The sequence below is a fragment of the Microcaecilia unicolor genome, chromosome 4 (assembly GCF_901765095.1).
Source record: "Microcaecilia unicolor chromosome 4, aMicUni1.1, whole genome shotgun sequence".
NCBI classification, from domain to species: Eukaryota; Metazoa; Chordata; class Amphibia; order Gymnophiona; family Siphonopidae; genus Microcaecilia; species Microcaecilia unicolor.
Window position 1 is genome coordinate 333,686,963 of NC_044034.1, and position 27,544 is coordinate 333,714,506.

General features: G+C 43.4%; 1 protein-coding gene across 3 annotated transcripts in view; it reads right to left on the minus strand.

Moving 5' to 3' along the window:
- PEBP4 (phosphatidylethanolamine binding protein 4) overlaps positions 1-27,544 on the minus strand; it is a 539,830-nt gene that overhangs the window by 41,766 nt on the left and 470,520 nt on the right. For all 3 annotated transcript variants that reach the window (XM_030202039.1, XM_030202037.1, XM_030202040.1), the window contains exon 6: positions 19,153-19,269. In XM_030202039.1, the coding sequence (XP_030057899.1) occupies positions 19,153-19,269 (117 nt within the window). The remainder of the gene's footprint in view (positions 1-19,152; positions 19,270-27,544) is intronic.

Sequence of the window (27,544 nt, forward strand, 5' to 3'; positions counted from 1 at the left end):
ATAAACAGACCCCCACCTCACCCCTCTCCCAGGACAGGCCAGACCCACCCACAGTGCCTAGTATACCTACAGAAAAATAACTAAAACAGATTCAATAATTCAAAATTCTACTCCTGGCTGCAGATGTCAAGGTAGACCAAAATGGTTCCCAAGTAGCTTGAAACTGGCACCCAGCAGGAGAGGCTAGGTCGGACACGCACCTCCTCTCCATAGTAAGAACATGGATCATGACTGCACACCATAGCTGCTCTGAAGGACATTCTGTAGAAAGCCAGGTTGCCAATGCCACTTTCAAAATCATCAGAGAGGCCCATTGCACGAATCTTGTTGCCCCCCCCCCCCCCCCCCACTTACGAGTGGCTTCCAAGGGAACAATCCCAAAGAGAAAACTGGATTTTGTTATCACCAGTTCTGACTAAATGTGAGATAGAAAGGCAAATACCCATCACCAAAAGGCTTGAATCTTCGAGCAGGCCCACAGTATGTGGCCCAAGGATGGATCCGGGTGCCTGTACCTAAGACACACTACCGAGGCACAGATCTTCATAAGGTGCACTTTCTTAGGTGAGTAGTAAAGTCTCATATTGATCTTATATTGTAGTTCCACAGGAGGAGTATATCAAGTCCCAATGATATCAAGTCCCAATGAGGAAAAACGTAGGAATTTTACACATGGAAATCAAATGTTTGTTGCGGTCAGAAAACCAACTACTAATACCCTACCAACAGCCCCCTAAGACATCTAAGGGGTAGATTCTGCTTAGACATTCTGCAGCAAAGTTTCTGAAATTCTGTAGCCATTAGGTAGCACCTTTGCCTCTTGTATAATGCATGTCACTATATTATATGAAAGTACCTTGGTGGAGGGTGGGGATCAAGGGGAAGTTAGGGAACAGGAGGAGGATCTGGAGGAAGTTTCAGGGCTCAGGAGAAAGGAATAGAAAACAGCAGGAGGATTGGAGACAGGGAGGAGGAAAGTGAAAGGATGTAGAGTCTGAGATTGGTGGACTGAGGTGAGGGGAGCAAGTCTGGGATTGATGGGTGGGTAGAAAGTAGGACATAAAAAGATACAGTAGCAGAGACAGGAAGAGAACAAGGATCTGTGGGGAACAACCCAGATTTAGTGGGAAGTGTCCCTCCCATGGCTGTAGTCTTGTTCCTCATTGCATTCCCATCCCCTTCCTTTCAACTTCTTATCCCTGTTCTCTTTGCTCCACCTATCTTGTATGCCTCCTTTCACACATTATCTCCCCCTCACTCACCACTCAGGTACTTTCACGTCATATTATTCTCTCTTCATCCTCCCAGCTCTTCTCTTCCTACGAATCCCCTCAATTCTCATCTTCAGTCTTTTTTTACCTCATCATCCCCTCTGCCCTGTATCAATTCAGCTTACAACAGGAAGAGGAGAGTGGCAGTACATCAAGCTGCTTCCTCTTTCTTTTGTACCTCAGAGCTCACACTTACAGTTTGAACCATGCAGGACACTGTACTGTATGCGGTTCAAACCTTGAGTTGATACCTCACAGCAGCCTGATGCACTGCATTCTCCTCCTTCCATGCAAACTGGAATGGTGCAGAAGAGCATCAGGAGATGAGGTTATTGGTGGCAGTTGGGCAGATAAAGTAGGGGACAGGAGAAGGAAGGGGAACAGCAAATTAAGAATGGGGAAAAGGTGTGACTGTCCAATCTGGCTCTAGTACTGATTCTTATGATCTTGTGGGTAATTTAGCAATTCTCTGATGAGGACCCAATTTTGCAGCCTTTAGCAAGCAAAAGAATATAAAGAACTGCTGGCATCAAAGCCAGCATGTGACCAAATGTGAAAAACCCACTTTTAAAGCCATAAAACATTTATTCTGTACTAAGGTTTCTTCTCCACAGAATATAGCAAAGGCACCTATCAAGATGTGCTTGGCAACTGCCTGTGACACCCATTACAATGGAAATTATTTCTGTAGTTTTCTGTTACATTTTCTTGGTGTCAGATTGCATTATTTGGTACTTTTCTTATCAGTCAGAATAGGAATATCCCAGGTGATCACAACCTCTTTAGTTTCCATAATCCTCATAGGACCACAATCCCATTTCTTCTCCAAATGCACAAATGTTATGGTATTTATAAAGTTTCCCATGGCCACCTTATTGTGCCTTTCCATATATATTTATTGGGATTTATTAACCATCTTTATGAAGAGATTCACCCAACGTGGTGTGCAGCATATACAGTTTAACATAAAACTTACAATTTTATTTAACAGTAGAACAATAGTAAAATGACCAAATACAAGCATAAATACAATCAATGAGGTAAACTTGGAAATGGCAAATTGAAATCTAATAATAGGACTAACATGAAACAGTATCAGAAATAAAAACATTTAACAGAAACAAAGAACAGAAATACGATAAATGTCAGTACAATATAAACAGTACCATAGTAGACAGATTGGAAGAACATTCAAATAACAAGAGATATAATACAACATCAGCATACCAGCAATGGAACACTTACGCACATATTAGAACATCTGAATAATACATATGATACTAATGCTGTTCCTACAGTACAATGAGACAGGGACCAAGTGCAGATACATACCGTGTTTCCCCGAAAATAAGACACTGTCTTATATTAATTTTTGCCCCCCAAAATGCGCTAGGTCTTATTTTCAGGGGCTGTCTTATTTTTTGGGGAAACATCGGGGTTGGATCGGGGTTGGCCCGCTCGCCCTCCGTCGCTCCCGGAACTAACCTTAAACGCCTCCTTTCACCTTTGCAGCAAGCAGCAACAGGGCAAGCCACTCCTTCCTTCCGTGTCCCGCCCTCGCCTGACGTAACGTCCGTGAAGGCGGGGCATGGAAGGAAGGAGTGGCTTGCCCTGTTGCTGCTTGCTGCAAAGGTGAAAGGAGGCGATTAAGGTTAGTTCCGGGAGCGACGGAGGGTGGGTGGAGGGGGGCCCGGTGACCTCAGGTGGGGGGGGGGGCCGGGGCGGCCCGGGGGCGGCCTTGTCCGGCTCTCGGCGGCCCTGCTTTCAAACAAAAATTTGCTAGGTCTTACTTTCAGGGGAGGCCTTATATCTACCAATTTAGGAAAACCTCTACTAGGTCTTATTTTCAGGGGATGTCTTACTTTCAGGGAAACAGGGTATTTGCAATCTTCTTCCACAGCAGGCATCAGCTATCAAACATAACATGGCATGGTTCACCTACTCACACACATTAAAGCAGATACATTTCCTATCTTTGCATTCTATAAAATATCCCTATACATCATGAATAATGTCATAAGTATCCTTGCTTGTCAGTTTAAATCCTTGGTCTGGATTCATGGAGGAGACAACACAGTGTTCACTGCTACTCACACTGCAGAGCAGCTGTGATGGTCAAACAGAAGTGCAAGCAGAAGGAAGCCCCCTTATCTTCCACAGTTGCTTTACCTGAAGCTACTATGGATTCTTTTGTGCTGCAGACTTCAAGATTGTACCAGCAGTAGTCTTTCTCCTGCTTGCATCTGCGCTGGAGCAAGGTAGCCTGGCATCTTCACTAAGGTTCAGCTTCTCTGCCAATACAGAGCAATGTCTTCCCTCTGAACCATCAAGCTGCGTACACCAGTGGAGATTAGGGTGGGGTGCATGTACTGGCTGCCATAATGGGTGTCACCTTCACAAGGAAGAACAGCTTTGATGTTTGGCAATGAAGCGGCAGTGGATTTAATCAGTGAAGGAGGACAAGAAGTACTGGATTATGGCTTGACCTCTGCAGAAATGGTAATTTCAGTGGTTGTGGTACTTAAAATAAGTGGCATTTTGCCAGAAGGTGCTTTGTTATTGTCTTTGGTCTGTGTTCCAACCTATGCCTGTTGAGTCTGCTTTGGAGCATCCTTTGATTTTTAACTTAGAAGCAATATGGGTCTGGGGCTGAAGTTATTTGAACATGAAAGTGTGAGAATATGCAGGGTGAGATTACGGCTATAAAAGCTGATCTAGTTTCTATTAAGAAGAAACATCAAGCAACATCAAATGTAACCTTTTTACTAAAGCTTAGCATGCATTAATGGACACCAGCATGCACCAAATGCTGAACGTTCCATTTTACACCTATGCATCAAGTGGCACTCAGCACACACTAATGTCCATCAGCGCACTAAGCTTTAGCAAAAGGTGGAAAGCTGAAATGTTAGAAAATATATAGTATCTCAAAGTTGAGTGATTAATTTTTCCAAGTCACTACATGAAATGTTTAAGAAATATATAATGGAAATATTAAAAGTTCAAGATGCATCAATTCCTCCCATTGCAAAGTGTTATTATTTGCCATCTGCTAGATCTGATCTTGCTGGATCAAGTTCAAGGTTCACCAGTGAGTTCAGTAGATGTTTCAGCTATTTTGGAACAATCTTTCACTTAGGAATGTTCATCAGCTACCATGGTTGTGACTTTGGCCTTGCTCGCTGCCTGCACTGGTTGCTGAAACATTTTTTAGCCATCAGAATGCCTCTTTTCTTAATTGCTTAGTACATATATTTCCTGACATTTCCAGAAAAACTCAAAAATGTAGAAGGCAATTTCTTTTGTTCAGACCTGGCGTTTTACAATTGGGAGCTTTATATTATTTTTAAAATTTTTTTTGTATATGTGTAATTAAGAGCCTCTTTTATTAAGCCATGCTAGCGGCTCCTGGTGTGGTAATAGCGACAAATCCCATTCACTTTGTGTGCGGGAACTGTTAGTGTGGCTTGATAAAAGAGGTCCTAAGTTTTGATCTATAAAATATCTGTTTTTTGAAACTACGCAACTCATAGAGATCATTGCTAGCAAGAGAGCTCCAAGACCTTCCAATAGCATTTGATGGCATTATTCATTAACGTGGTAACAGCATAACTTTCTTATATTTAGGGGAGAAGTTATCAATGTGAGCCACTACTAAGACATGTTATTCCACCATCAATCCCAGTCATTAGCAACCAGGTCCCACCACACCAAATGAGAGCTGCACCAAAACAGTGCAAGTCAGCAGCAAAACAACATGTCCCAAAGGTAGCGCAGGTCAACAAATTCCTCCCCCCCCCCCCCCGCCCAGTGTGAAGACCCCCAGCAACCAGAGCTGACACCGCAATGCCATAATGCTCCACCCCACCAATGCCCAAGAGCCAACCTCACATGCGATGCCACAATGGCCCATCTGCCCCACACCCGGCCCACGTCCATCACACAGAGCAGCGACTTCCAAAGACATTTCTCCTTCTTTAATTAAGGAAGGAAATTATCAACATGGGCTACTGTCAAGACATGCTATGTTAACATTAATCCCAGATATTAGCAAGTGGGACTACTGCCTATGTTCCACCCCTGTGTATGCTTCCTTTTCAAATGCATGCTACGGAAGTTAAGCAGGTACTTGAAAAGTCCACCCTGTACAAATTCTGCACTGGTGGACTCTCACTCATTCCTTCTTTTCATCAGAATGATGATGGAGCTGGATTCTAGACATTTACTTTCATACTTAACACTTTTCGGGGGTAAAATGATGTATGGCAATATATGTATGTAAAATGGCTCTTCTAAAACAGTGCAGAGGGGAACCACTGAAGGTAGAGGAACAAGAACACCACTACAAGAAGTCACAAGCAGAAAAACAAAGGAGCAGGGTACGAGATGACACGTCCAACAGAGGACCAAGAGTTGTAGAGTCCAAATAAAAAAAGTTTATTAAATGGAGGATAGTTCTGAGGCTTGACATGGTGCCATTTTTCGATGTGGCCGCCTGCATCAGGAGTCTGGATAGGTGTAACCTCGAACATATCTAAGTAATAAACATGGAGCTTAGAAGGCTCCCAAATTCTAGAACAATGGAGGCTCCTGAGAACAGATTGCCTTCGGTCGCAAGAGCAAAGCAACAGTAGCTCACCTTTCTAACGTTAAAAGTGACATAGATTGTAACATCATCGGCATACATGAAACATTTGAAACCATTTGATTCAAGTAGATAACCTAGAGGTGCCATCATTATATTAAACATGATGGGGGAGAGAGGAGAGCCTTGTGGAACTCTGTAATAAGGAGACCAAGGAGCTGAGATGAGGCCTGATTGTTTTACTTGGTAGAATCTAGAGGTGAGAAAGCCCTTGAACCATTGTTTCACTTGGTAGCATTTCTTGGATTTTGGTGTGAGAATGGGTGAGTGTGAATGGGGGTGTGGTACTAAGGGGGGTGAGAATGTGTGAGTGGGGGTGTACTGCTGAGGGGTGAGTGTGAGAATGAATGAGTATGAATGGGGGTGTACTGGTGAAGAGGGTTTGAGTGAGGGTTTTCTGCTGAGAGGTATGTGAGAATGGTTGAGTGTGAGTTGGGTTGTTTTGCTGAGGGGTGTGTGAGAACGGGTGAGTGTTTTGGTGAGGGGTATGTGAGAATGGATGAATGTGAGTGCGGGTGTGCTATTCTGTGGTGTGAGTGGAGGTGTACTGCTGAGGGGTGAGTGTGCATGGAAGTGTGCTACTCTGGGGTGTGTGAGAATAGGTGAGTGTCAGTGGGGGTGTGGTACTGAGGGGTGAGTGTGAGTGGGGATGTGCTATTCTGGGGTGTGTGATTAGAGTTATTTTGCTGAGGAGTGTGTGAGAATGGGTGAGTATGAGTGGAGTGTTTTGCTGAGTGCTATATTAGAATGGGTGAGTATGAGTGGGGGGGGGGGTGAGAATGGCTGAGTGTGACTGGGTATATAAGTACATAAGTATTGCCATACTAGGGCAGACCAAAGGTCCATCAAGCCCAGCATCCTATTTCCAACAGTGGCCAATCCAGGTCACAAATACCTGGCAAGGGTGTTTTGCTGAGGGGTATGTGAGAAAGGGTGACATTGACATTGAGTTTAATACTCCCTTAAATCAGAAAATATGGAGACTGGATCCCTACCTAGCACTAACTTTTCTTTTCCGATCAATTTGTTTAGGTTAATTTTCTTGATTAGTTGTTTCTTTCAATCTAGCAGGTGCCTGCCGTTTGGCTTTCACCATTTTCCTGTCAAAACACAGTCTTCTTTTCAAGGGCATATTGAAATTCAGTTTCCCGCCTTTTTCGAGAAGCGTTCTCCTGGCGGGGTAGTGAATTTATGCACACACACACACACACACTTCCCAGTCTGACCCCATTACTTTCTCCCTAGCCTGTTCCCACCAGTCTCTGAACCAACCTTGTACTGAAATTGTTAGGAAAGAGGGTATTAGAGAATGAGAGAGGGACAACAGCTGCTGACTGTGTTTCTCCCGAACAGTCTCTGAGCCCTCCTCACCCTGTCCCAAGCCATTTGTCACAACAGCAAGAAAGAACTTTCCAACCTGTAGCCTATTCATTTAATGGATGGAGGTATTGCTCCCCATTCTGTAAGTGCCCCCATAAACTGAATTGCTTCAAACTACACAATAACCTCAGCAATAGCTGGCAGAGTCTGCATCGGGGCGGACTGAGAGTACTCTGGGCCTCTGGGCACTGACACTACTTTGGGCCCCCCGCCATGCTGCTGCTGCCTGCCATGCTGCCGCAACAGTGCCCCCACCCTCGCTGTGCTGCCTCCCTCCCACCGTGTTGATACTGTTTCCCCCCCCCCCCCACCCACCCACCTAGACAGACCCTGGTGGTCTAGTGGCTGTGGCTTCTTCGGGGCAGGAAATAAATCCCCTCTTTCCTGCTCACCCACTGCTTCTACTCTGTGCGGCGCGGCGCCGTGCTTACAAAATGGCTGCTGAGAGTCGAGAGTCTCGGCAGCCATTTTGCAAACACAGCAATGCAACCAGGGAGAAAAGCAATAGTGGCCACTAGACCACCAGGCCCCGAGAGGGCTGTAGTGTGCGGTAGTGGGCAACTGGGCAGAGACTCTGGGCCCTCAGGCACTGCCCGGTTGCCCAAAAGGTAAGTCCGCCCCTGGTCTGCATGTCGGGTTTGGTGGCAGTAGCTCTGCGGGGGCCAGAGGAGTTCAGACATGGACAAACAAACATTCGCATCTGCTTTATATATACAGACCAGTGTAAGTGGCAGAAATCGGTTTACCTTGCAGGCGTGGACCTTTACACCTGCTCTGAAGCAAATCAGATCATATGCAACCAATAAATTCATCATGCTTACTGCCAAGTCCAGTTACAGTTTTATACAACATGTATCACACAGGTGAAGCCCAGGCTATTCACTAAGGGGGTTGGGTTATTAATGTGGGTTTCCATTAAGAGATGTTATTTTACCATTAATTTGCGCTGTTTTAGCATAGGTCGCATTTTATACGAGACCTAGGGGTTAACAGCAGGGGCGCAGCTACCTGGGGCCATGGGGGCATGGGCCCCCACAGATTAAGCCCTGGCCTCCTCTACATTTGACCCGCCGCCGACCCTCCTCCATCGCCGCTGCCACCAGGTACCTTTGCTGGCGGGGGTCCCCAACCCCCACCAGCCAAAGAGTCTTCTTCAGCGCTGGTCGACTCCGGTGCCCTCACTGATGATCTCTTTCTGACTCCTTACATCCTGCATGCACGTCCTGCATGGGGCTACATACAGGACGTGCATGCAGGACGTAAGGAGTCAGAAAGAGATCATCAGCGAAGGCACTGGAGTCGACCGGCGCTGAAGAAGACTCTTTGGCTGGCCGGGGTTGGGGACCCCCGCCAGCAAAGGTACCTGGCAGTGGCGACGGGGGAGGTTCAGCGGCGGCGAGGATCCAAAGTGGTGGGGGGGGGGCAGCGGCTGGGGGAGGCGGGCTAAACAGTGCCCTCCCACCTCGGGCTCTGGACCCCCCTCCCGCCGAGGTCAGGCTACGCCCCTGGTTAACAGTAAAATTGGAGGCCGGCTGAAACTGCCACTGCCACCAAAAGTGTATGAAAGTTTTCAGCAAAAAAACGAAACTGCAGCTGAAACTCATCACCCGGTTTCGGCTAAGGCTGAAATCAAAACCAAAAATTCAAATTTGGTTGTGTGAATATGAACTAATGAGGGCTGCTGGGGATTGTTAGAGCTTGCAGTCTGCATCCCTCTGCTAAACCCACAGTATCCAAGCCAGAATATAATAATTTAAATAATGAAAGGCTATATTTTTCCTCTAAGCAAAATAGCTTACACACATGGACTGCAGCTAATGAAAACTGAAACTAAAAACCATGGTGCTTTTACAGTGGCTGACTTTGTGCCACACTTAGAGCGACAGCTGACATCATATCTCCACAGAGAAGCTAATTCCTAAGGAGCTTATCTCAAATTTACACACTTAGATTCTTGCTAAAATTTTGAATCAAAAGCATTCAATTGGAGCACTCTTTTTACCACATAAACTATTGTGTAAGATCATAACTGCATTATTTGCAATTGCAGTACAAAAAAAACTAACAACGTAAGAATACAAAGAGTAGCCCCCCCCCCCCCCCCCAGGACTATCTTACAAATCCCTCGTGGTCTAGTGGTTAGTCAGGGCAGGAGCAATGCTCCAGTTGTGGCAGCCATTTTGAGAGCAGAGCCAGAATGAGCAGGAGTAACTGGGCTCACCCCTAGACCACCAGAGATTGTAAGATAGGCTCAGGGGGCCTACTGGTGGAAGGGGGAGGCACTCGGGCTGTGGGGGGGGGGGGGGATCCAGGAGGAGAGGCAACTTCTGTTTGGAGGGTGGAGGGAAGGACACAAATGGGACAAAGCACACATTTTCGGCTTCCACCAAAAACACATGATCATTTTTGGCTGAAACCAAAAACATTGTCAAAAATTAAAATAACTTTTTTTGGCCGAAACCTGGCAAAAAAAATTATTGTGGGCCAGTTTTTGTGCCGTAACTGAAACCAAAACTGAAATTCAGTTGGCCTCTAAGTAAAGAACACATTTTAACGGCAGCCCATGTTGATAACTTCACCTCTAAATTGGTTATGGGCTGATTATAAATACTGTGCTCCATCAGGGGACCCTAAAATCACTGCAACTGTAGGGAGGGCCTCAACTGAGTCGAAAGCAAAAGAATTAAAGGTGCACAGGCTCCGCACTACTTTGGTTTGGAAGAGCCAACCTAGGTGGACATGGCTTTGTATTAGCATGGACCAATGCATCCAGATGGTGATCTTCATAAGTACAACAACCTTACTTGTCATTGACTGTTTGTGAGTGGCCCAGTTTGAAGACAGACCACAAAGCAAGCAATTGAACTGACTATGGCTAGTAGCCAATTGAGAACACAATTTACTGAATCTGTGTGTGTGGGGGGGGGGGGGGGCATTATCACATTTATTGTTATTGTGAAATCTGTATTATTTCTTAGATGCATTAAGGTATTAACTTGTTTTTTTCAATAAAGCTGTAGCCATTTGTTCCCACTACTTTTGATATGTGGAGTTTTTTTTTTCTGGTGTGGAAAAGGCAAGCAGCAGGCTGCAGTTCCTTCATTATAACTATTAAAGCTATGTGATTTAGAATGTTTGTTGCCATTTTGTTACCATGAAATAAAGGATATTTTGGAGGCTGTCATATCTTTTATTAGACTAACAAAAAGATAGATGCATTCGTGCATTAATTTTCAAGGACTCAAAGGCCCATTTCTCAGATACATCATCCATAAATCCCCTAACAGTTGATGTGTGGAGGTCATTTGATCTTTTTGTTGGTACAGTAAAGGGTATCACAACCTCCAAAGTGTTCTATTTTATTACTGCATTGCTAGTGTGTATTCTTTTGATGGTTTCCTGGAATTACCAAATCCTGTTGTGCAGGTCTGTATTGCCCAGCTAGTGATTCTCCATTTTATATGTATGAATTTCATTCTTCTTCTGAAGTGTGGTACCTTTGTTTCTTTTCAGTATAATTCCTTGCATACTAACTTACTCCCCCACTCTTTTGTAAAGTTTTTTTTCCAGGGTTAAAGTGGGCTCCACTAGTAGCAGCATGTTCATTTGCTGAGAGTTCTCTGTGGAGGCAGAAGTTTGTTACCTTGCCTCCCTAGACAAAGAGGATGAATCATGCTCATCCCAAGACACACTGGCCAAAATCAACAGCTATTAGCTTCATACAGATCAGAGGTATAAAGGTAGCCAGTGTTCCTTCACAGCAGCAGGTGTGTGCAAACACGCTTGAACTAGAATCTCAGCTCACAAGGAGTTATCACATACTGTACTGTTCCTCACAGGTCTCTATTTGTATAGTGCGATTTAACTCTAGAGGTGCTAGACTAGGGCTTGTTAACTAGCAACCTCATCTACACCGCTGTCCACGAAAGCCAGATTGCATCTATCTCTACAGTTGCATGCCTCACTCCAAGATACTTAGATATTATGGTCACTCCAACAGATGTAAATTCATTCGTTTCAGTTGTATTGTTTAATGTTAAGTTCAAATATGTCTTTTGCTCTTTACTGCCTTCACATCCATTGTAGTTATACTGTTTCTCATGATATGCTCCTTACATTGTATGTTCAAATTTTGCAGGTGGCTAGGAAGAGTATACAGTTGTGAAAGGAATCTTCTCTGTTGTTGACTTCTTATCAGACAATACTCAATCACTGCTTCTTTTCTTATGGATTTGCAACACTATCACAAAGAACACCTTGCTAATTGGGGGGACCAAATAAACCAATCTCTGCCCCACCCCCACCCTTCATAATTGGTGATGCCATGTAGGTAACATGTTGGTTGGCTAATGGTCCCTGTGGCCCACCTCATTCCGCTGCCTATGTTGTTGAACAGAGTATCATAAACCAAGAGGCAGATTTTAGATAGGATGTGGAGAGAGGAATTCACATGTCTAGGTCGGGATGCCAAGAATTCCCATAGTATTTCACAAAAGACTACTAAACACAGAGCCTCCTGAACAATAATCGCAGGACTGCATGTGGATATCTTCTTACATTTAGAGGGAGCAAAGATTTTAAAAAGCTGCATGCTCTGAAACAAAAACTAGGACACTATTTAAAATTGCTGCTCCCTATCTGAGCCACCCCCCTCCCCCGATGCCACAGCCTCTGTTCCCCCAGACCACTCCCACGAGGCATCAGATTCTCCTTAATCCCTCACTACATCATCTTAACCCCCCAATCCCCCCAACAAGGCATCCCTCCCTTTCACTCCAATCCTCCTCTCAAGACCCCCCCCCCCCCCATTCTATGACCCCTGGTAAAAGAAGACTCGCCTCCTGCAACCCCTGCCCATTCCCCAATCTCAATCCTGGCCTTAGAGGGGGAGGTGGGTCCCTGATGTCTAGGGTGAGCAGGAGATCCCCAGTTGCTCCCGCTCTCCATGGCCCCAGGTTTAAAATGGTAACCGTGATCCCTAGCTGTTTTGAGTTGCTGAGGAACCCAATAAAGGTTAGGCTGTTGAAACTGCACTTATGTAACTGTAACTGAAATAATGAAAAGTTGTGACTGATTTTTTTGAATTTTGGGAATTACTGTTGATGTGATTCTCACAATATCATATTTCAGAGGATGGCTTCATAGAAGATCAAATGATGGGTTAAGCTGCTTTAAACCATCCATGGCTTTAGAACCTTCAAAGCCATAGGCATATCGGCTTTTTACCTATCAAAGGTAAAGATAAATCAGACACACAAGTGGGTGATATCATATAAAGGCACTGAGATGCAGTAGCTCTCTCAAAGCTGAGAATTAGCTTAAAACGTTTCTATATATGCATGATCCTTCCCATGAGTTACTACTTTTGAGTACGTAGCTTAGAATAAACTCTTGGGGAGGAAAGTGAGATTGTGTGTCTGATTTCTCCTGCTATCTAAAGTAGAGAGGTGTGGTAGCCGTGTTAGTCTACTCTTAAAGGTTATCAATAGAAGTCAAACAAAATAAAACATGGAAAAGAAAATAAGATGATACCTTTTTTATTGGACATAACTTAATACATTTCTTGATTAGCTTTCGAAGGTTGCCCTTCTTCCTCAGATCGGAAATAAGCAAATGAGGTAGCAGATAGTATATATGAGAGAAACATCAAAGCATTACTTTGACTGTCTGATAGAGTGGGAGGGTGGGGGTATGCATGGGGACATCAAAGCATTTCATTGATATTCTAACAGAATGGGTGTTGGTAGGTGAGAAGAGGGTAATAAACAAAGAAATACAGCTTATGTTTTATAATGAGTTAGAAAACCCAGATCCTTATTAAGTCCTGTTTGTTGGGTGTCAAAATATTCAATCATTCTTATTTCAAAGGTCTTACGTTCCTGTATTGCTTTAAAATTACCTTTCAGTATTCTTACTGTGAAATCACTGGTGCAGTGTTCTGGCCTAGTGAAGTGTTGGCCCACAGGGGTGGGGGCCTGACTGGCACCGGCTATTTTCATGTGATGTCTGTGTAGATTGAATCTTGTCTTAAGCATCTGGCCTGTTTCTCCAATATAGCATCCTTCGTTACATTTCTTACACTGAATGATATATACCACATTGGAAGATGAGCATGTAAAATAGTCCTTTATGTTGAATATTTTTCCTTTGTGAATGACTGTGGGGTCTTGTGAAATGTTTTGGCATAGTTTGCAGCTGGCTGGCTATCTACAAAGAATCCTCATTGCAGGGAAACAATTTCACTTTTTTACTGACAAGCAGGATGAGTTGGCCATAAAAATAGCTGAGGCTTGCCATAATTTTCTAGTCCAAGAAAGCCTTGCAGATAGGTGTTTTGAAGATGTGATCTGTAATTGCTAATAGGCCTGAGCAACCTGGTTTTTCTTTTGTAAGAGTTGATGTGGTTATGCAAATAATTTCTTAATATTGTTTGACCTGAATGAACCGTCCTTCCTGGATATGTGACCTAGACAATATTCGGAGGGATGACCATGTTGCTGCTTTGCAGATGTCTTCCAGACATGCTGACTTAGATAAGCTATTGATGCTGCTACTCTTCTTTTTTTTATGGGCCTTTACCTTATTCTGAGTTAAAAATCAGCCTGCTGATAGGAAAACTGAATGCATTCTATTAAAATGTTTGCTATTGTTCTTTTAGAAATAGCAATCCCAGACAGTTAAGGTTGCAAGGTATAATGAGTGTGGTCAATTTGCAGTACACCTTTGCTCTATTTAGGAAGAAAGTGATTACCCTTACAATACAGTGTATGACGCACCTTTTCTCCTGATGAATGTGAGACTTCTATGCTGGTTGATGTGGAAGGCTGAAAATGCTGATAGACATTTTGAATTAATTCTAAAAACGACTCTATTTGGGAAAAACTGGGTGTATGGTGCATATAACACCAATGCCCGTTGTTCACTGACTCATTTTGCAGAACTTTCTTCTTTTAAAAATGCCATCTCCCATGAGAGGTGTTTGAATGATCCAGCTTAGGCTCAAAGGTGACTTCATCAGCTGTGCCAGGACTAATTCCTAGGGCACCAGTGGTTTTGTGTGGAGAAATCCTCTCATAAACATGAAGAATATCTGGTACATTGTGAAAGGAGAAACATTGGCATGTCATGGTATGCTAATATGATGCTAAGATGCATCTCGCTGATAAGTTGAAGTTTAGTAATTTGTATTCCGCCTATTCCTAGTCAGATCACACGTGATACACACAGATTCTATATATGGTGCCTAAAAACTCCATGTGGAATAAATTTCTACCTAAGTGTATTCTGTAACCAGCACCTATATTTAGGCATGGTATATAGAATATGCTTAGTTGATATCACAGTGCTTACAACTACGTGCATTCATTTATACCAAGGGAAATGTGGAATAAACGTTGGCACATAGATTTAGGCGCACTGGGGCACATTCTATAACAGTGCGCATAAATTTTGGAATGCCCACGAAATGCCCATTTCCACACCCATAACCATGCCCTTTTTTGATGAACGCATTGCAGTGCGTTACAGAATATGCTTAGCGAGTTGTGCGTGTAAATTCTAATTATCACCAATTAGTGATCATTATTGCTCATTAAGACCTGTTATCAACGCTGATTAGATTGTTAAACCAATTAAGTTATGCGTGTTACACTTGGATTTTGGCACGGACCAATAGGTGTGCTGTATAGAATCAAGATATAAGGAACTGGTCTAAGTTACAGTGTGTGTAGCAAGCTAGTCTAGGTGCAGAATGGGTGTATAGTCAGTCACTCTTTGTATTAAAGGCTTCGGAAAAGAGCTTTTTTGAAGCAAGAAAGTCATTATCCGGGGGATAATCTTTAAAAAGACATAAAAACAAAATATGGAATTTACATAAGTCTTTACATAAGATACAGTTTTGCCTGAACTCAAGATGTTATAAAATATTTAATCCAATAATCTGTAAACTTTACAGAATAAATGACCCTTCAGAAGTTTCTTAAATTTGTTCATGTCTGTTATCAATCTACTGTACATCACCTTGAGTGAATTCTTCTAAAAAGGCTGTAAATAAATAAATAATCAATCTGCTTGGATAGCTGATTCCATGCCATTGGGCTTGCAATAAAGAAGACACTCTTTCTTCAAACTGTCTCTTTCTCAGAGCTGGTATATACAGAAGCTGTGAGCCCTCGGATCTTCAAGTACAGTGTGGAAAATACATTTTAAGTACTGTTGACAAATAGTGATCTCAATCTTGATATAAGGCTTTGTGTATTATAAGCAATATCTATATATTTTTTTTTGTTACATTTGTACCCCGCGCTTTCCCACTCATGGCAGGCTCGAACATTCTGAAGCTCACTGCAAGGCAGTGAAGCACTGAACTCCTGTAGTCTTCTTAGGCTAGGCTATCAGGACCACTCACCCTAACTCATAGACCCGCCCTCAGCCACGTCCCATCTGGACATAAAACGTTACCTCAGCGTTCTGAAGACAACCTGCTGAAAGTCATCCCTAAACAGTTCGTAAGTTCATGCTGGTGAAGCCTTCAAAATCACCATCTGTATGCCCCGCCCTCGCGTCTAACGTCATGACGTCGAGGGCGGAACACAGAGAGTGAAGGGACTGCAACCCCCTCCAACAAACAACGAACCAGGCAGGGGGAGGAGTAGGGAAACACGCGCAGTGTATTTCCCTACTCCTCCCCCTGACTACGAATCGCTACACACCCTCCATTGCCCCAGGTAAAAATATCGACGCTACATCACGAAGCCCCGCCCCCTACCCCTTCCCTCCTCCACGCATCATCTGACCCCTCCCGCTGCCACATCACGAAGCCCCTCCCCCAATCCACCGCCTCCCCACCCGCAACGGCAGCCAGTACATAAACACAAGAAAACAAACAACTCATACAACGCACCTCCGTACACAACCATCTCAGATTGCCAGACGTCTCTGCAGCCGCTCCTCCTCTACCCTTAACGTCACTGCCCGTGCAGGGAGACCCCGGAGGAACGCACAGACGTCAGAGGAGAGAGGAGGAGCGCCTCCAGAGACGTGTGCCAATCTCAGATGCTTCTCTAAGGAGGTGCGTTTTGCGACACTCTGTTGTTTTGTTTTTCTTCTCTTTATCTACCGGCTCCTGCTGCTCAAAAGGAGAAGCAGCAGGGGCCGGCCACCGTTACCATTAGCGGTTCTGGGTGGCGAGGGGGGACATGAAGGCGCGGGGGGAGGGGCTTCGTGATGCGCCCGGGTAGGGGGGGTCGGGTGATCGGCAAGGGGGGGGAACCTTGCTAGCGCCCGTTTCATTAGAAACAGAAACGGGCCTTTTTTTACTAGTTTTAAATAAAATATGTTATTGCACTGGTAACTAATTACTTTAAAATTGGAGTGATTGATTGATTGAAAACAAGAACAGTCTGATATGAGCCTGGCTGCAGCATTTTGTATAATTTAAAGTGCTTTTCATTTTGTAGATGGCATTACAGTAATCTAAATCACTACTAATAAGAGTCTGCATGACTGATCTAAAATTGTCAGCTGAGTTACAACCTTTCAGCTTGCTCACTACATTACAAACTTGGGGACCCTTTTATGAAGTGGTGATAGGGCTACCACCAGGTTTCCACCTGGCAAATCGTCCCTATTGCCGGGCTCACTCAGGAGCCCGGTGGTAGTTCCAGGTCTGCTGCACACCATTTCCAGCGTTAGAAAATATTTATTATTTTCTAGCACTGGTGGGTGTGGAGTGGGCATGCCTAGTGGTAATTGGGCAGTACCACGCACTGCCCAATTATCACTGGGTTACCACCAGAGCCCTCACCACCTCCCAAATAGGAGGCGGTAAGGGCTGCATCAGTAAATGGTTGCTTGGCAATTTTTTAAGTACCACACAACCATTTACTGCCTCCTTAAAAAAAAAAAAATCTTTATCTACTGTGGTAAAAGGTGGCCTCCGCGGGCGGAAATCTCATATGCTGATGCCACCGTAGGCCACCTTTTACAGCTGCTTGGTAAAAGGGCCCCTTGATATTTAAATGAAAGTTGAGAATCTAATATAAGACCAAAATTTCACACTTGATGAACAAACTTAGGTGTCATTTAAATGGACATGCCTACTTTTTACACATGTATTCAGCCATATATTTTCATAAGAGCCTCTTCTGCGAGTAAAATATGTTTGTTTTGCATGTGAAAAATATATTCTACAGAGGGGGCGTGTCAAGATGGCGGATTGAACGGAGGACGCCTCTCTAGCTCCTGAACCTTTCCTCGGAGTAACTTGTTTCTTGCAAAAAAATTCTTTTTTGGTTTTTAAAATGCCTCATACAAAAAGGAAGGGAGCGGTGAAGAGCTTACCGGCAGTGGCTGTGAATACCGCTTTGTTTCAGACGACGCTAGATAGGTTCGCCACCAGTACACCACGATTAACCGGCTCGAGTGAGAATCTCGCGTTGGGAGAAGCAGGTGGAACGCCGCTCTCACCGGGAAATACAACAACTCTATCCTCGCCGGAATTAAATCCTCCGCCTTGCCCAGCAGCTCTCAGAAATGTGCTAGACGTTCCGGAAACTTCCGATGTTGGAGTGGAGGAAGATCTAACTGCTGGAGCACAAGCTGAAACGCTGGGGAAAGAAATTAACATCGAGCATACAGCTCCCGAGGCGATAACCTTAGAAACCATCTGGACTGCAATACAAACACTTACCACTACAGTTGCTCCGGTTGTGAGTAAGTTGGATTTACTAACTTCAGCTTTTGAGACTTTTAAGAAAGAATTAGAAAAAGTGAATATAGACACCCAGACGGACATATCTAATTTAAAACTTAAAACTGATATGCTTATAAAAGATAGAGGGATGATACACCGCAAGATTGAACAATTTGAAAACTATAACAGGCGTTTAAATTTACGCCTTCTGAATTTTCCAAGATCTTCAGAGTTCAACGCGAGTGAAATGTTTAAAAAATATTTAATGGAGGTTCTTCAATATTCTTCAGATCTAATTCCCCCAATTAGTAAGATCTATTATCTTCCTGATTTCAAGCAAGGAGAAAAGCTGAAAGAAGCAGGGGATTTACAAAATTTAACGGATTTTCTTGAACAATCCAATATAACAGTTTTGGAAAGAAAAACTTTGCTGGTTTCGATGGTGTTTGAGCAGGATTTAAACTCCCTGTTGAAAATATTTTTTAGAAACTCTACAAAAATGTTTCTGGGAGATAGAATTTGGATCTATCCTGATGTGGTGAAAACCACTCAGGATAGACGTAAAGCTTTTCTTCTGCTTAGAGAAGAGACGTGAAGCCTGGGTGCTAAATTTCTTTTATCCTACCCTTGCAAATGTCTTGTAAATTACTTAGATAAAAAATATGTTTTCTTTGAACCTGAGCAACTGAAAGAATTCTTAAAAATTAAAAAAACTGCTAGATAGTTTTCTAAGATTTAAGAAAAGCTGGATTTAAGATTGTGTAAGTGGTCTTCTCCAGGCCTTCTTTGATTTTTCCTTTTTTCATTTGTTATATTTAATCCACCATGGTTTCTTAACGCCCTCATTGCTTTTCTTGATTAGGTGGTCTAAGAAAGAGTTATATTTTTTCCTTTAGTATTTCTTTATTGATTCGCTCTCATTTACTGTAACAAGATGTAAATGCTTGTGTTTAAATTTGAAATGCAAATAAATAAAATTAAAAAAAATATATATATATTTTCTACCTACCAGGAAAGGCAGCTTTTAGATTTAAAGGAGAATGATTGTACTAAAGAGCACAAGGAGTGAAATTATATTTTAAAATGATGATGAAGAATTTTCCCATTAATTTGAACAACCTCCCAGGATAAGAGAAGAGAAGGAAAGTTTTGAATGCCCTTACCGTAGGTTGCCCTTTCTTCCTCAGTGAGAGAGATATCCTGATTTGCTGGCTGCTTGTACAGGAGAAACTGGTAGCGATGATATCCAGTTTTCGGCGGAGGGGTCGGGCGTCTGTACTCTGAAACAAAAGAAACTAAAGTAGACTACAGCAAACATAAGTATAAACATCCTAGCTATCTTCACTCTTTTGAGGTCAAAAGGGTGGCTATCAGACATATGTAAATGAAAGACAAATCAGAAATATGGCATACAGAGTGGCTCGAGTGCAGGAGTAGCCTAATGGTTAGTGCAGCAGGCTTTGATCCAGGTGATCTGGGTTTGATTCCCACTGCAGCTCCTGAAGTCACTTAACCCTCCATTGCTCCGGGTACAAAAACTTGGGGACCCTTTTACAGAGTGGCAGTAAGCCCAATGCAGGGCTTACCGCTCACTCACTGTTCCAAGACTACTGCCGGCCCAACGCGGCCACTGGCGGCAGTCCTGCCCCGAGCGTGCACCATTTCTGGGGGGAAAAGAAAACCTTTAGATATGGCTTGCAAAGCAATAACTCAGCGGTAATCGGGCATTGCCGCACGCCACCAGGTTAGCGCGGGAGCCCTTATCGCCACCTCAATGGGTGGTGGTAAGGGCTACCTGCCGCATGGCCATGATGTAAGAGTTCTCTTACCGAATGGCCATGTGTGTGCTAGGGGCTTTTTTACTTGCCACAGTGAAAAAGGTCCCTGGTGTGCAGGAAAAATGGCCACCGCCTCTAGTGCAGGACCCTTTTACCAACAGCTTGGTAAAAGGACCCCTTAGATTGTGAGCCCTCTAGGGACAGAGAAAGTACCTGCATATAATATGTACTGTACAGTGCTGCGTCCATCTAGTAGCACTATAGAAATGAGGAGCAGTAGTAGAACACAAAACTCCTAGAATCATGGATTCTAGTGCTGGCTCTGCCATACACTCTGTGATCTCGAACAAGTCACTTAAAAAAAAATTCTAGCGCCAGGTTGACTCCTTTGCGTAATTCAGATCCCTTTGCTAAGTCAGGGCTACAAGAGATGCTTCCAGGAATCTGAACTCACTTCTTCTCATATGTCATCAAAAGTCGCCTTTGCAGTGGCCAGCATTCATCATTTCCTTCTCCCACCTAATTCTCCACTCACTGGACTACATTGATATGTGACTGAGAATTACTTTACTCAGGCACAACTGGACAATATAACAAAGTGCCTTATTTATGTTTCCTTGGGGCAGGGCTTGTTCGTATATTCCATACAGAGGCAATAATAAAAGCTGCTTTCTGCAGGTAAAGAAACATTGTACCAGCAGATGTTGGAACTTGAGTTTTGCCCTTCATAGGCAAAAATATGTGAATCCTTTGACAACAAACATACTTTTATCCAAAGAGGGAAGAAGTAATCCTGGGGGTAGAGCATGGTCAGAGACTGGAGATCTACACATAGTTTTGGATAATCAAAACCAAACGTGTTTCCAATGGAAAAATTACATGCAGAAAAAGCAGGTGCAAACTCCGTGTTTCATTTTCCTATGACTTTTCCCACTGTGGTGGTGGGGAACAATATAGAGATTCTAGTAAACTTTGTACAATCAAATGGGTTGCAAGTTCTACAGCAACATAGTTTTACCAAAGGAAGGTTGTGTCAAACAAATCCGATTGATTTCTTCAACTGAGTGACCAGAGAACTAAATTAAGTGTATGTGTTGGTTCTGGTCTACTTAGTCTTAGATTTCAATAAAGCCTTCAACACTGTTCATCATAGGAGGCTTATACATACACTGAGTGGCCTGGGGGGTGGGTCCCAAGGTGGTGAACTGAATCAGAAATTGGTTGACAGATAGATGATAGACGGTTGTGGTAAACAGAATTCACTCAAAAGAATGAAAGATGAGTAGTGGAGTGCCTCAAGGATTGGTCCTAGGATCAATTCTGTTCACTATTTTTGAGTTATATTGCTGAATGGATGGGAGGAAATGTTTGCCGCTTTGTCAGTGTCACAAATATTTGTAAGCGTGGATATTTTGGAGAGAGTAGACAACATGAGAAGTGATCTACAAAAATTAGAAGCATGAGCTAAAGCTTGGCAGTTAAGCGTTAATGCGAAGAAATGCAGACTTTTCCGTGCAGAAATCCAAAGCAGGAGTAGAGAGGCCGATTGCACCAAAAAGGACAGGGACCTTGAGGTGATAGTGTCTGAGGATCTCAAGCTGGCAAAACAAGGTGATAAGGTTGTGTCCAAAACCAGAAGGATGCTGGGCTGCATACAGAGAGGCATAACCAACATAAGGAGGCAGTGATCATGCCCCTGTACTGGTTGTTGGTGGTGCACCACTTGGAGATAAATGCGGGCACTAGAGTCCACTAGTGCCTGCATTTACCTTCACACACATGATCATCGGGCAAACAGCACCTGCACCAGGCAATACCACAGAGTCCATGTAAGTTAGATTTAAATGAGGTCTGTGGTATTCCGCCCCTATGATCAAGGAACAGTGCTTTGATCATAGGGGCGGAATAGCACCTTAACCTTACGCCAGCTCAGAGCTGGCATTGAGGTTCAGGCTCTTTTCCCACCCTCCACCTCCCCCCGTCAGAGTCAGGCAGCCTAGGCTGTTACTGTCAGCCCAGTCTGCCACCATGTCCTGGGGGTCCACTGGACTCACGGACCACCACCATCGCTTCAGCCCTGTTGTCCTAGTGCCCCCTCAAGACCCCCAGACAGTGACACAGGGGCTGGAGGTCCAGTGGACTTCCAGTTCTCCCCACCCCCCCCCCCCCGAAGCAAGGGCATGGGGGACTGGAGATCCGGTGGATCTCCAGACCCCTAACCCCCCTCACATCCAAAAAAATCCTTGGTGGCCCAGTGGGCCAGACACCCAACCCCCCCCCCCCCCCCACTGGTGGTCTAGTGGCCTCCTCCCCCCATTCCTTCATGATGGTGGAGGGAGTAGCAGACTTCAGTGCTGCCTTCAAAATGGCAGCACCCTGCCCAGTATATGGTAGGGAAGCCCCACCCAGCGCATCCCAGTTTTACTTTTTTTGTTTAAATACCCTAGGTACCCCATTGATTGCATTTATGTTTAAACTTCTACGCTTTTCTATTGATATGCTGTTAACAAAATTGTAAGTTTGATGTTAAACTGTACCTACTGTACACCACCTTGGGTGAATCTCTTCATAAAGGCGGTTAATAATCCAATAAATAAAGACACAGAGGAATGTAACTGGCATGGAGCCGCAGGAACAATCTTAAACAAAGGCACAAAGGTGATGACCTGCATGTTCTACACAGAGCAGCACCGTCTGACTCTAGCCACCTGCTGGGCAGACTAAATGGACCATGCTGGTCTTTATCTGCCGTCTGTGCTACTAGGAAAGCATAAGCCTGCATGGACATCTTTAATTATTGGTGTAAACCCCATGGGTGACAGTACCTGTAGAGTTTGCAGCAATGCAGGCAGTTTCAATTACTGTCCCCAATGAGGGTAATTTTGAGTCTCCCTAGATAGCTTGCATGCCCACCCACAGGAAGCGGTACTCTTGAGATGAGAAGTCCCTTTAAAAGTGTGCTGGCTTGTGCAAAGTATGCAGGGTAAAGATCATGCTTGGATTTTAAAATCCCAATAGATATGTCAGCCAGCCCACACTGGTCCCGCTCCCCAAGGAAATAGTTAAAAGGGGCCGTCTCTGATGATTCTGCCCTCATGTCAAGGCGGGAGAGAGAGGACATGATAGACATATTTAAATATCTCTGGGGTATTAATGTACAGGAGGCGAGCCTTTTTCAAATGAAGGAAAACTCTGGAATTAAAGGCTCAGGAGTAAACTAAGAAAATACTTTTTTCACAGAAAGGGAGGTGGACATGTGGAACAGCCTCCTGGTGGAGGTGGTGGAGACAAGGACTGTATCTGAATTTAAGAAAGTGTGGGACAGGCACGTGGGATCTGTTAGGGAAATGAGGAGATAGTAGATTCTGAGGATGGGAACTGGATGGGCCATTTGGCCCTTATCTGTTGTCATGTTTCTGTGTTTCTATTGTAATTAATAACGCAGTCTCTTTCTTATTTGGCAGTGCTTCCCCTTCTTGAAATCATACTGTGCTTCCCAATCCTAGCTAGCAAGTTCTCATCATAGCAGGAAGATATAGGCATGACAAATGATACCAATTTAACTGCTATCTCTGCTCCCTGTCCCATGCCTCATTAAACCTCATTTGATTTAAAAATGTGCTATTCAACTAATCCATGGGGAGAGTATAATACAGTGAGCTCACAGAACCTTTTACTATCTAGAGATCAAACATTTCTTTCCTCCCTTTCTTCAGCCTTTTTACACATACAGCTTGGCACATTTTCTGACAAATATTTAAAGCTAAATAAGTAAAGCTTGTGGTTCTGTCCATTATCAGAAGTTATGTTGGATCAACATAAATAAATGTTGCCTGAGAATATTACCATGCATGGATAGTTATTTTATAATATACACTTTCAAAACTCTTCAATGGACAGCATGCAGGAAAATTTCCACTGTGTGTATTCTTTAGGATTTAGCTGGAGCCAGGGCTGGGATCTGCTGCCTTCATTCTTCACTATGCAGGGATTTTACCTCTATCTTATATTCCTTTCCTAATTTATTTTAGGCTAGTTATTGCAGCAACAGTCCTTGGCTACAGGTCAGCACCAGGGATCCTTTTGGAAAGCCAAACTGCTTACCTGTAATAGGGCAGACTGATAGCTCTGTCAGAGCTTAGAAAAAACTTTTAGGTCAATGGTTCTTAATCTGTGGTCCATGGACCCCTGGTGGCTTGTGACAGCATTACAGGGGCTTCAAAGGACATAGAAAAAAAGTGGGGAGGGGAGAAGGTGTTTTAATTTAATTTGAGCATTTATAGCCCACTTTATCAAAGCAGTTCAAGGCAGATTACAAGAAGATAATTATTGATTACATTAAAAATTTTCCACAGCAGGAAGGCATATTACAATAAGCAACAATTATACAAAGGGCATGTTATTAATTACAATAAACTCTGATATAAGTTCATAAGACAATTAACAGTTATTTATAAAGATATTTAACAGCCAGGTTTTCAAAGCCTGCCTGAAGTCCTTATAATATGATAAAGATATTAGGGCCCTTTATCTAAAGTGTGGTAAAATTTGCAGTTACTGCGGCATAATGTGTAACTTTACTGCGTGATAGAGGCAAATCTTATGCGGCAACCAGTGAAAACGGAACCAGCATTTTCATAGGCAGGTACTGCGTAAAGTTCCAAATTGAATGCAGTGTTAACATGGGAGCACTCAGTGCTTCCTATTTAGGAGGCAATAAGTGGTCCTGTGTTAACAGTGCAATAGCCAGTTAGCACGCGGTTAAATGTAGCGTACTATCTGGATAATGCTTCCATGCCCATGTCATGCTCCCTAACATAGAAAGCACTCAACACAAGGGTTACCATGCAGTAAATGCTAAACTAATGCAAAACCCCTTAATGCGGTTGTGTGCTAGCAGTTCCTGTGTGATAACCCACACGTTAACCCCAGGATTCTATAAAGGTCACCCAAATTTGGATGCACAGGGCAAATGTGGAGTGGAGGAGTGGCCTAGTGGTTAGAGCACTGGTCTTGCAATCCAGAGGTGGCTGGTTCAAACCCCACTGCTGCTCCTTGTGATCTTGGGCATGTCACTTAACCCTCCATTGCTTCAGGTACAAACTTAGATTGTGAGCCTTCCTGGAACAGAGAAATATCCAGAGTACCTGAATGAACTCACCTCGAGCTACTATTGAAAAAGGTGTGAGCAAAATCTAAATAAATAAAATAAATTAATTAAATAGTTCATGAGCCATTAACAATTAATTGGCATTAATTTGGACTTATGTATGCATCTGCCCACACACTATTCTATAATGCTGTAAGCCCAAAATGTCTTGCTCGCAACCCAAAAGTGGGCATGATGAAGCATTCCAAAACTTTAGGTGCACTGTTATAGAATACCAGGGTTGTGGAAGATGGCTGACTGAGAGGACACATGTAAAATCTGCTCTGTATTCACTTGTTTCCTCATCATACTCATTATGCCTTCAAAACGTAAGGGGAAGGTGCAGTTTTATTCCTGTGAAGCCACTTCTAACCCATTGGGTCATCAGAAGTCAGATTAAATGAATTCTTTGCTTCGGTCTTCACGGAGGAAGATTTGGGAGAGATACCGGTGCCAGAAATGGTATTCAAAGCTGATGAGTCGGAGAAACTGAATGAAATCTCTATAAACCTGGAGGATGTAATGGGGCAATTTGACAAATTGAAGAGTAGAAAATCTCCTGGACCAGATGGTATTCATCCCAGAGTACTGATAGAATTGAAAAATGAACTGGCAAAACTATTGTTAGTAATATGTAATTTATCTTTAAAATTGAGTGTGGTACCGGAAGATTGGAGGGTAGCCCATGTAATGCCAATATTTAAAAAACATTCCAGAGGGGATCTGGGTAATTATTTTTTTTATTGTTACATTTGTACCCCACACTTTCCCACTCATGGCAGGCTCAATGCGGCTTACATGGGGCAATGGAGGGTTAAGTGACTTGCCCAGAGTCACAAGGAGCTGCCTGTGCCTGAAGTGGGAATTGAACTTAGTTCCTCAGTTCCCCATGACCAAAGTCCACCACCCTAACCACTAGGCCACTCCTCCACTCAATTATAGACCGGTGGGCCAGACATCAGTGCCAGACAAAATGGTAGAGACTATTATAAAGAACAAAATTACAGAGCATATTCAAAAGCATGGATTAAAGAGACAAAGCCAACATGGACTTAGTGAAGGGAAATCTTGCCTCAACAATCTATTACATTTCTTTGAAGAAGTGGACAAACATGTGGATAAAGGCGAGCCGGTTGATAATCTGTATCTGGATTTTCAAAAGGCGTTTCACAAAGTACCTCATGAAAGACTCCAGAAGAAATTGGAGAGTCATGGGATAGGAGGTAGTGTCCTATTGTGGATTAAAACTGGTTAAAGGATAGAAAACAAAGAGTAGGGTTAAATGGTCAGTATTTATTTATTTATTTATTACATTTGTACCCCGCTCTTTCCCACATACAGCAGGTCCAGTGCGGCTTACATAGTAAAAGAAAGCATCTTACATGGTAAAGAATACAGTAAAAACAAGGAAATGGAGAAGGGTAGATAATGGGGTTCCCTAGGGGTCTGTGCTGGGACTGCAGCTTTTAAACATATTTATAAATGATCTAGAGATGGGAGTAACTAGTGAGGTAATTAAATTTGCTGATGACACAAAGTTATTCAAAGTTGTTAAATCGCGAGAGGATTGTGAAAAATTACAAGAGGACCTTACGAGACTGGGAGACTGGGCGACTAAATGGCAGATGACTTTTAAAGTGAGAAAGTGCAAAGTGATGCATGTGGGAAAGAGGAACCCAAACTATAGCTATGTAATGCAAGATTTCATGTTAGGAGTCACTGACCAAGAAAAGTATCTCGGCGTCGTTGTTGATGATACGTTGAAACCCTGTGCTCAGTGTGCTGCGGCAGCTAAGAAAGCAAATAGAATGTTAGGTATCATTAGGAAAGGAATGGAAAACAAAAGTGAGGCTATTATAATGCCTTTGCATCGGTCCATGGTGCGACTGCGCCTCAAATATTGTGTTGAATTCTGGATGCCGCATCCCAACAAAGATATAGTGAAATTAGAAAAGGTACAGAGAAGGGCGACAAAAATGATAAAGGGGATGGTATGACTTCCCTATCCGGAAAGGCTGAAGCATCTAGGGCTCTTCAGCTTGGAGAAAAGACTGCTGAGGGGAGATATGATAGAGGTCTATAAAATAATGAGTGGAGTGGAATGGGTAGACGTGAATTGTTTGTTTACTCTTTCCAAAAATACTAGGAATAGGGGGCATTCAATGAAGCTACAAAGTAGTAAATTTAATACAAATCAGAGAAAGTTTTTCTTCACTCAATGTGTAATTAAACTCTGGAATTTGTTGCCAGAGAATGTGGTAAAGGCGGTTAGCTTAGCGGGGTTTTAAAAAGGTCTGGGCGGCTTCCTAAAGGAAAATTCCATTGACCATTATTAAATTGACTTGGGGAAAATCCACTGCTATTTCTGGAATAAGCAGCATAAAATGTATTGAACTTTTTCAGAATCTTGCCAGGTATTTGTGACCTGGATTGGACACTGTTGGAAACAGTGGTCTGTCCCAGTGTGGCAATATTTATGTACTTATGTTCCCACGATGAGAAGCAAATGAGAGGGCGAAATTCCCGGCTTAGCTGGTAACGTAGGGAGAGTCCCAGCTCTCAGGAGAGATATCCTTGTCCCCTTCAGACTAGGTTCCCTTGCCACTTTGACAGACACAGGTCACGGAT